The 9,918-nt window shown below is 53.2% G+C and overlaps 2 protein-coding genes across 2 annotated transcripts; one reads left to right on the forward strand and one right to left on the reverse strand.

Moving 5' to 3' along the window:
• Positions 1 to 263: 263 nt before the first annotated feature.
• On the reverse strand, positions 264 to 1,234 carry ISCA2 (iron-sulfur cluster assembly 2). The gene is made up of 4 exons (XM_088529361.1): positions 1,163 to 1,234; positions 926 to 1,079; positions 739 to 854; positions 264 to 479 (listed from the first exon to the last, which is right to left on the reverse strand). The coding sequence occupies exons 1-4, from the start codon at positions 1,219 to 1,221 to the stop codon at positions 305 to 307; spliced, it is 504 nt and encodes a 167-aa protein (XP_088385487.1). The 5' UTR covers positions 1,222 to 1,234; the 3' UTR covers positions 264 to 304.
• A 6,151-nt stretch (positions 1,235 to 7,385) lies between these two features.
• NPC2 (NPC intracellular cholesterol transporter 2) lies at positions 7,386 to 9,558 on the forward strand. The gene is made up of 4 exons (XM_088529217.1): positions 7,386 to 7,514; positions 7,815 to 7,922; positions 8,239 to 8,411; positions 9,023 to 9,558. The coding sequence occupies exons 1-4, from the start codon at positions 7,430 to 7,432 to the stop codon at positions 9,107 to 9,109; spliced, it is 453 nt and encodes a 150-aa protein (XP_088385343.1). The 5' UTR covers positions 7,386 to 7,429; the 3' UTR covers positions 9,110 to 9,558.
• The last annotated feature ends 360 nt before the right edge of the window (positions 9,559 to 9,918 follow it).

The following is a 9,918-nucleotide window of genomic DNA, read 5'->3' on the forward strand; positions in this document are numbered from 1 at the left end:
ACAGAGCCAGCTCTTGCGCAGGCGGGGGGCTCTGCGCTGAGCACGGGGCAGGGGAGCTCGCACCGCTGGCAGGTGGCTCCCCGGGCACAGCAGCGCATGCTCACAGCCGCTTCACGGTCCTGACGGGGAGGCCAGCAGCTCTCTGGGATAAGAGCAGGGCAGACACACAGCGCTGGAGCCACCTGTGGCAGCCTGCATTACAGGGTGAGGGGGATGAGCGGGAACCACTGTGAAGAGGAGTGGCGAAACCCTTCCAAGGGCTGCAGGCAGGATCCGCAGGCGGCATCCGTTCACAGAGGTCCAGTCAGAATTTGACAGAGAAGGAAGTCCCACAGGAGCAGCCCTTCTCAGCCTGTGGGTTGCTCACCACCTGGAAGGAGCTGCGGATCAGCTCCTGGCTGAAATCCACCATGGAGCCCTTCACAAAGGCCAGGCTGTCCACGTCCACCACCACGCGGGCGCCACCTTGCTCAAACACCCTGCAGAGGAGAGACGGGGCACATGTTAACCGGCAGTGTGGCATACGATAACCAGCACACATTAACCGGCGCATGGTACATGTTAATCGTCACACATTCACCGGCATCGCGGCACACGTTAACTGGCACACATTAACCAACAGCACAGCACACGTTAACCGGCACACATTAACTGGCAGCGTGGCACATGTTAACCGGCAGCATGGGCCCCGCATCGCCTCCATGCTGGCCCATGGGGATGCTGCCCACTCGTGCTCGCCTGTCGTCGGGCTGGATGACCGTGTCCAAGGAGAACTTGTACTGGAAGCCGGAGCAGCCGCCGCCTTCCACCTGCAGCCGCAGGAACTCGTCGCCCTCGGTGATCTCCAGCAGCCTCTGCAGGGCGGCGGGCACGGCGTGACGGCGCGGCCGCGCTGCGCCCCCGCCCCGGCCCGGCCCGGCGCTACCTTCACGCAGCTGGCGCTCAGGTGGACCCGTCCCTCGTCGCCATCGCCCACCGGCTGCAGCGGCTCCGAGGAGGAGGAGGAGGCGGCGGCAGCGCCTCGGCGCGGCGGCGGCCCGGGCCGCAAGGTCCCTCGGCGCGGCGGGGCCGGGCGGCAGCTGCCGAGGAGAGAAGGGAAGGATGAGTCTTGGCGCCGCCACCCCCCTGCCCTGCCCGGCCCGGCCCGGCCCGGCGCCGCTACCTCGCCCGGCCACACAGCGCCAGCCGCCCCAAGCGCCACAGCGGCCCCGCCGCCGCCATCGCGTCCCCGCGCCCGCCCCCGCGCGGCCATTGGCGCCCGCCGCGCCGCCCCTTCCGGGCAGCGGCGCCATGGGCAGCCCGGGCGGGAGCGCGGCCGGTGACCGCCCGGCGCGGCTCGACTCGGCGCGGCTCGGCTCGCTCCGGCGCGCGGCGAGGCCAGGTGGCCGCGTCAGGCACCCCCTCGCCTGGCTGCGCCGCACGCTGCCAGGCTGCCCGGGGCAGTGCCCTGCGCGCCCGGCCGGCACCTGCCCCGAGCTGGGAGCTTTGGGGGTTCCCCTGGTTTGTCCGGGTGCTGTGCGCAAGTGCCATGGCAGCTGTGAAAATGCAGTGAGAGTCACAGAATGGCCGAGGTTGGAAGGGACCTCTAGAGATCATCTAGTGCAACGCCCTTGCTCTAGAGCACCAGGCACAGCATCTCATCTCATCTTCTTTTGAAGATCTCCAGAGAGAAGGAGATTCCACAAGCTCCCTGGGCACACTGCAAAGCAGCCCGCAGCAGTTGCTGCCCTCCCTAGAATCACACAATGCAGGCCCTTCCTGGTCTTGGCTGCCTCCTCCGGCACCTGTGCTGTGCTTTAAAGTGCTCCTGCTCTCACCTTTTGCCTGCTGCTGCACCGGGGGGCTCCAGCACATCGTGACTGCAGCACCGTTGTGCCAGCGCAGCTGGGACACCTTGGTCAGGGAGCAGCACAAGCCGCAGAACTTGCGTTTGTCCTTGAAAGCATTTGCTTTCAAACCAGCAAAGTGCGTGAAAGGAAAATAGCTTAGTAAATAACACCAAGGCTTTCAACAGAGCTTGTTTGCATTGGAATTAGCTGTTAGGATTATTTATACTGAGTAGTACCCAGCGACCCTGATAAGGATCAAGAGCCTCTTCTAGGGGGAATTACACAAACAGAAGAATAAACAGCATGCCTGTTCTGAAGGATTTTTTAGGATTTTTCCTGATGCTGACCTTCTGTTTTGTTTTCTTTTATCAGGCAGAGCATAAGCCTAGAAATCCCCACAGAGGTCAGTTTTCCTTTGGATGAGTATTTATGACTCTGATAGCGCAAACAACGATACGGACGCCTTGCTTTGCGCATACCTCTGCAATCCTGCCTTGAGCATCGCTTCTCCTCTGTGAGCACAGTGTGCACCGGGGCTGGGTGGATCTGGAGTCTTCCTCTCAGCGACACTTCTCAGACACCATCCACGTTGCTTCACCTCTTTTCCTTGGAGTAGAGACTCTTCTCTAGCATCACTGCCTCAAATCTCTCAAGCCACCAGCCACCCATATCCACTCCTTCACGTTCTAAATTCTGTAGGTGTTTAAGAGCTTTTCATTAAGTTTTCAGGGTCAAAATGGACAGCAGACAAGGAACTTGAGCTTAATAAAAGGTTGTGTGTTTTGTTAGAAATATTTTTCCTCTTGAAAAACTTAAAACTAGAGATTTACAGCAGATATATTTTCTCTTACCTGGCTGAGTCCTGAACTTGGCTGTCAGCCCTAAGCTGAGCAGCTCTGCTCAGTTTCTCTCTCTCATGCCTGATTTGGCATGTGACAGTGGTCTGACCTGTTGCTCAAAGAAGTGCTCACATTTAAAAGAGTCTTTATCTCCTTCTTCCTCATGTGCTTCTGTTGGAGGAACTCCAGGCTGCAATCCTGTCCCCTCACCTTGTGTTCAGGTTCGTGGAGGGTCACACAGGAGCATGACGGAGGAGAACCAGTCATCCCAGTGTGAGGGAGTCATCTAAAGTCAGCAGACCTGGGGAATCTCTGACTCTTAGCCTTCCCACACATGTCAGTCTAAGCAAAACCATATCTAGAAGCATCTGACCTCCCACAGCCCCGCGAAGGCAAAGTAGGTGCTTAAACCAAGATGAGAGCTACTTCACAAAATTGCTGCCATTAAACACACAGTGGCACTTTGATGCAGAGACCTCTAGTCTCCTGTAAGCAGAAGTATTTTGGCACACACATAGATATTAAGCACACGGTTAAGTGACTGCAGTAGTAAACACATAGTTTCATCTCATGTATATAAATCCTAAAAGGTTCATTCCCACCATTCAGCGGTGAATGTGGCTGCCAGGCTGAGAAAGAGCCAGTAAAAGAAATACAGCCACATGCGTTTGCTTTATTTATGCCGCCCTGAAGAGGTAAGTATAGACTGGCCTTGGCAGTTAACTTCCTCTTGTCTGTGGGCTCACTCCAACGGTGCTATAAAAAAACTGCCAAGTGTCAAAGGCAGACACAATCTCCTCCCAGAGCAGCTGCCGTTAATCCAGTTATCTGCAACACTCAACGATGCCTCAAACCAGCATATTAGAACACTTAATACTTTAAAAGTATGACCAGCATATTAGAACACTTAATGCTTTAAAAGTATGTCTAAGGGGTTCTCAAATGATTATCTAAGTGGTGTCCCCAAAGCAATACCTTTGGAGGAGTGAATCGAGCGCTCTTGGGAGAAGTGGGGGGAAGAATCATGCCCACTTTCCAAGTCACACAGACTTTCTTTGCTCTCCTACAGAGTGTACTAGACTCATCACCAGTGCTGCAGTTACCTGCATTGCAACTGCGTTTACTGGAAACAAGTTTGGGCAGCTTGATATAGCCCCCAAAATAACAACACAGTTACTGCCTGATTGCTTTTGGTTTTAGTCAGGTTGGGCAGCAAAAACGTGACAAAATACCTTTGAGGCCTTCTTGGGTGTCGCTGAGTGGCTGCCGCAGAGTGAGAGAATGAGAAACAAGACAGCTGCCCTCGGTCATAACTAATTTACTGTAATTAGTAATCCAGCCCTCTGGTGAATCACTCAGGTGCTGCAGGAAATTTTTCTTGGTGGCTAGTAGAGATGGGTAGAATTAAGAAAAAAGCTATTTCTTTGCTCCTCTTGGTTATTAATGACTATTTTTCCTTCTGGTTAAGTAGCATGGTGCTATTTTTCCTCTCACTGACATTATGGTCTGAGTTTCTTTTGTCATCCCCTAGACTTCGTTGGTCTAGCGGTACCTGCTAGTTTGATATAATCTGCTTTGGGGTTTGGGCTGTGCTTTGCTTTCCTCTTCTTAATATGCTCTGTGGACTCTGCACTTGCAGAGTTTTTCTAGCTCAGTTTCAGCTCACTCTCTTGAAGAGATCTGCCCGAGCTGAACTCTGTAGATATTTGCTCTCTTCTTGCTCTGTATGCATTTAAAGCATCTTGTACCTGTTGCAGTGAAAAAAATGAATTTATTTCACTGACTTAGAAACTGGTGCTAATCTGTGGTGATGGTGTGGTGGTGAATACAAAGGGTGACTTGTGATCTGTTTGATGTGAATTCTGATGCTCTGCAGCAAAAGAAGTGTTGTTCTGGCTGAAATAGCAGTAGAAATTGATTAGTCCCTCGATAGGGATTTTGGTAAGAACAAGACTTCTGTATTCACTGTTGCTAGAGAACTTGCAGATTTATCTGTTTACTGAGCTGCAAACACAAGGCTGTCAGAGGAATTTAGATTCACTGGATGTAACTAGCTCATAAAGTGGAACCTTAGACTTTTACCTCATATAATAGACTTGATTGGATTACAAAAATGAAGAGCTCCAGCATTAGTCTTCTTGCTGCAATGAATTTATGTGGTAGCTTTCCAAGATATTTCTTCTGGCATTCCTGCACTTATCTTAAGCTCTCCATGATGTTGGTAGTCTCAGAGAAGTTCTGCCTGACTAGACAGATGCCAGCCAAATGATGCCAGCCTAGGGATGAATTGGGTCTTTTTGAAGTACTCCAGTGAGGTGATGGGATTTGAGGTAACCCAGGAGCCCATGTGTCATATCAGATGTTCAAAGGGCCACACTCATGAAAGCGGGTCTGTTGGATATATGATGCTGTGCTGCCCTGGGGAATTTAAACTTCGGTGCTGCACTGCAAAAGTGGGATGGCATTAACATGTGATACAGGCTAAAAACCTTGGGCAGAGGCTGCTTCTTTCTTGGATAAAAGTCCTGCTTGTATTTGTATTAATTTGTGCTTAGTGGGCTTTTTATTATCCAGTTCTGGGGGGGGGGGGACAAATGTGAGTAAATACTGATTTGATATTCAATGTCTGTTAGCTCAAAGCTTTTGAAATACAGAGAGATTTGAAGAGAAGAAGAAGTAGTTTCTTATGCGTCTGGGCCGTGAAGCAAAGGTATCTGGTGAGCAGTTTCACAGAGAGGAATTCTGATTGATTTTCCACAGCGCTTCCCCCAAGCTTGACACTGCTTATTCTGTGAAAGTGCCAGCAGAGGCTGATACAGCGCTGGCCTCATACGCGATTTGCTTAATGCTTGTAAGGACTGAGGGAATGCCTTTCAAGGGACATCAGGTCCGCTGCATGAAGAAAAGGTTTATACTGGTCAGTATGAAGTGTACTAGGTGGGTTTAAATATGTAGCTTAGTCCCAGCTAAATATATATATATATATATATATATATATTTAAGCCTCGCTGTACTTTGTGAAGGAAGGGCTGCCCTTTTTCTGAAGAGCTAACTGCTCCATGGAGATATTTACTAGAATGAGTCTTTCCATTTTACTAACGCTTTGGGCATTTCTAATCCGATACATTTTATGGGAAGTCTATGCAGAGCCTGGGCACTCTACTTGAGTCACTTGGCTGTGCAGCTGAAGCTGAGGAGGCAGGGACCTTAGTGGGACAGAAGTCTGAAGAGGGGAAGGCTGCGTCAGCGCTGACTCATGTTGCATTCCTACCAAATCAGCGCTCACGTGCCTTTATCTCCACGATGTTCCTGACATGACCCTGTTAAGCTAATGCTTGCTAGTACATGCAGTCGGAGAAGTTTAAACTTCAGCTTGGATCCGGAGTGCTGTGGCTGTTCTCTGGTTTGTTCCAGCACCGCTAGCACAAAGCTGTGAGATTCCCTCATTTCATGAATTTGAGGAACAGGACCAACTCGGGTGCACTCTGAAATGCAACCACCACAAGAGTTGTTCAGCAGAGGTAATTATTGGCATTCAAGTTAGAGACAGCTTTCAAATTGCAGCTTATCACGTGCAGAATAACTAATATATGAGTTATGAGCTCACAAAGCTGTATTCCCCTTGGTGTCCCCCTTGCTGGAGGCGCTTCAGGAGCTCTTCCCGCCCCATGGCATTTACTGCATGCGAACATGTGCTCTATCTGCAGCTGCCACTTCCCTCCCTTCTCAAACTGAAGTCCTCAGGATAACCCAGGAGCAGAGGTTTTCAGTAGCAACTTGCTCAAGGAGTCCTGGTGCAAGCTGCGGTTCCAGCACAGCTCATCTCCTCTGCATGCTGGGCTGGGGCAGGTCTGCCGCTCTGCCTTCTCCTTTCCTTGCTCTACCTCCCCTGCCCCATCCCAGGTGCTCCTGCAGGCTCCTCCTGATCCCATGCTGCACATCCCCAACTTGTTCTGCTGGCTAGGCCTTCCTTGTGGGCTTGTGAAGTTTTATGGGACCGAGAAAGGGCTGTTCCCATGTCCTGCCTCATGGCCTAGTCCTCCCACCCTGTGCAACAGTAGGAGCATGTGACTTATTCAGCTCCAGTCAACTGTGGTACTGGATCCGCCAAATCCAGTCTTCCAAGTCCTTAGAAGGACTTGAAATGAATCTCGTGACCTCTGACATGGCATCAGGAGTTGTTCTCCTCACCCATACGAGTGCTCCCAGTTTTTATTTTTGTATTCCAGCCTTTCTACTGCCAGGAGCACTTGCCTGACGTGCGTTACCTCATGCTGAATTGCTACTTGCAACCTAAATGCCTGTAATACCCAATAACCCACGGTTACGTAACCTTTCCGGGGTACCAGCGCAGCACACGCCAGCAGCGCAGAGGCTCTGCTCGAGCCTCTGGTTTAACTAAAACCGCCGGGGTGGGACGTGGCCGTGCGATGGGGGTGTTGAGGCAGGGCAGCAGTGCGAGACTGGAGGGAGGAATCCCTGCGTGGGGAGTGCGCTGCCGTGGCGGGGAGGGTCTCACGCGGCTGTGGCGCCACGAGACTGCGGGGACAGGCGAACGCAAAGGGACGCGGGCCGGGGGCGGCCGCTGCTCGGCTGACCGCGGGGCCGGGCCGCGGCGGAGCGGAGCGGGCTGGGCCGGGGCGGAGCGGAGCGGGCCGGGCCGGGGCGGATCGGGGCGGGCCAGCCCGGGCGGGCGGGCCGAGCGCCGCGCTCATGTGACGCCGCGAGCAGCCCGCGCCAGCGCCCGCCGCCATCGCCGCCATGGGCACGGTGCCGCCCGCGCTCGCGCTGCTCCTGGCGCTCAGCGCCGCCGCGCTCGCCGAGCCCCTCCGCTTCCTCGACTGTGGTGAGCGGGGCGGCATGAGCTGAGGCCCCGGCGGCGGCCCCGGGGCGAAGCGCTGCCCGCGGCCGCGGGCTGGGCTGGGGCTGCAGCGTCCTTCGCGCGCGGTGCGGGGCTCGGCCGGCCCCGGGGGTCCAGCGCGCCTGGTGCTTTGGCCTGCCCGACCGGGGCCGGAGCCGAGCGATGCCCCGACTGTCGCACCAAGGACCTTGGGGTGCCTGTCTGAGGGCCCGGGTAGCCTGTTAGGACCCGATGTTGCTGCCTGGAGAAGGCCTTAACACAAGAAGTCTTTGCTCGTTCTTGCAGGTTCCAAAGATGGAAGCATCCAAGAAGTGAACGTGAGCCCCTGTCCCACACAGCCGTGCCAGCTCCACAAGGGGACATCCTACAGCATCAATGTTACCTTCTCCAGCAGTAAGAATTAGTTCCTCTAGGCTTCAGGTGTTGGGGGGTAGAAGTTTTTGTGCTGTCCTGTGCAGAGGGATGGGACAGCCGGAGGGGAGGGGATGCCCTTTGTACCTAAGTGTTTGGGGAGGATTGGGGAAGGATGGTTGGATGGGGGCTCTGGAAGGGAAGAAGTAGCAGCGAAGTAGTTGAAGAAGGAGGAAGAGCACTGCCTGTTTGTGTTCCCTGCCATCTCCAGGCAAGCTGGGGGGAATGGCTGAGGACATGAGAATGTGGAAATGCTTTCTCTGCCCTGGTGTCACTCCTGGTTCTCCATGTTCTGCAGAAATCGAGAGCCAGGGCAGCCAAGCAAAGGTGTATGGGGAGATGCTGCATGTGGATATACCCTTTCCCATTCCTGAGCCTGATGGATGCAAGTCTGGGATCCAGTGCCCCATTCAGAAGGGCCATTCCTACAGCTACCTGAATAAACTCCCTGTGAAGAGCGAGTACCCTAGTGTAAGTAAGGCAGAGGCCGGTCAGCTCCTCTGAGCTATCGTCCTTCCCCAGACAGTCCTGCAGCCTGCCTTTAAGGAAGGAGACCTTGTCTTGTGGCAGTGAGGAAAAGGCTAGAAAAACTTGCTGGTGTCACTTCTGATGCGAACGTAGCTTCATCTCTAATTCCTGCTTTGGGACAGAGCCGGCAGAAGCAGCCTGGGTCCAGCTGCAGGGAAGCTGTTTCAGCTGCCCAAGCATTCTGTACTTTCGTACTCTGCTTGGTTGTTGCCTCTGCAGAACCTGCTACGTCCAGCTTAAACGCTCAAGTTTGGGCGTGTTCAGCTTCCGGACACAGCTCAGCTGGGAAAGTTGCTTCCCTCTCCACTTAACTCGTAGAGTGGGGGCATCAGTGCACACTGTGCAAGTATCTTGTGTTGCGCTGCAGATCTCTCCGTGCATGCAGGATACTCCAGAATTGCTGCACGAGTGTGACCTCCCTACTGCAGCTGAGGCAGCTGTCTGCCCAGAGCTCCTAAGGCCTCTTCCTTGTTCCACAAACCAAGCAAAGCTACCCTGTGTCCTTCCCTTTCCAAACATACTCACTTCTCTGTTCTCTTTTCTCTCTCTTCCAGATTAAGCTGATTGTGAAGTGGGTACTAGTAGACGATCAAGACCAGATGCTGTTCTGTTGGAAGATACCGGTGCAGATCACCAGCTGAGGAGCCCTAGTTAGCAGGGCTTGGGGAGGGGACAAACAGAGAGAAGATTACACAGACCAAATTCTTCTATGTAATAAGCATTTCTTACTGCTTCCTTGAGAGCTTTACAGCCTCTGAGCAGCCACTACTGTGTTCCTGCAAGGTCAGCAGTGGGTAGGGGGCTCTTATCCCAGCTGAGAGTCCCCTGGAGTATTCTGACAACAACTTTGGGGAGCAGAGTCTGCTACTGTAGCAGGTGTGACTGAATATTAGGCGTTGTTCTCCATGTGCTCTGTGGAAAGTGCTTTAGTTTCTTGAAACAGAGCTCTCTCCCCCTCACAAAAGAAATTTCTCTCTGCAATGAAACTGGCTAGTATCTAAGCTGCTACCTGGTAACCCTTCAGTGCCTCTTGTAGAATGCTGTCTGTATCCATCCTCCATTTCTCCTGCTGTGGTGACCAGAGTGCTCCTGGGACATGTGCCTACCATCCACACAGCTGAAGGAGAGGAGGCTTTTCCCTGAGCTGGCAACCTCGTCTGTTCTGGCCACTGGCAGATCTGCGGCTGGGAAAACTTTCTTTTGGTGGATGCAAAGCCAATGGCGTTTGGTGTCTCTGCAGGGATGATTCTTTCTCTAACCAATGGTTTGCACTACCTACTAACTTGGGGCTGCTGGGGGCTCCACAATCTATTTTTATAGCTTTCCTTTTAATAAAGGCTAAACAAAACTTGCCTAAGTTGTTTTCTGTGAGTGGAGGGAAGGAGGAGAAATGGAGACCATGGAGCTCTTATTTCTCAGTTCAAGACATGGATGATGGCCATGCTTTCCC

This window comes from Tinamus guttatus, unplaced genomic scaffold (genome assembly GCF_059628265.1).
Source record: "Tinamus guttatus ecotype Peru unplaced genomic scaffold, ASM5962826v1 Tinamus_guttatus_pri_ptg000327l, whole genome shotgun sequence".
Lineage (NCBI taxonomy): Eukaryota > Metazoa > Chordata > Aves > Tinamiformes > Tinamidae > Tinamus > Tinamus guttatus.

Coding starts and splice junctions, on each gene's coding strand:
- NPC2 (XM_088529217.1), top strand. CDS start 7,430: ATGGGCACGGTGCCGCCCGCGCTCGCGCTGCTCCTGGCGCTCAGCGCC. Junction 7,515..7,814: donor CCTCCGCTTCCTCGACTGTG/GTGAGCGGGGCG, acceptor TCGTTCTTGCAG/GTTCCAAAGATGGAAGCATC. Junction 7,923..8,238: donor CAATGTTACCTTCTCCAGCA/GTAAGAATTAGT, acceptor CATGTTCTGCAG/AAATCGAGAGCCAGGGCAGC.
- ISCA2 (XM_088529361.1), bottom strand. CDS start 1,221: ATGGCGGCGGCGGGGCCGCTGTGGCGCTTGGGGCGGCTGGCGCTGTGT. Junction 1,080..1,162: donor GCGCTGTGTGGCCGGGCGAG/GTAGCGGCGCCG, acceptor TCTCCTCGGCAG/CTGCCGCCCGGCCCCGCCGC. Junction 480..738: donor GTCATCCAGCCCGACGACAG/GCGAGCACGAGT, acceptor TCTCCTCTGCAG/GGTGTTTGAGCAAGGTGGCG.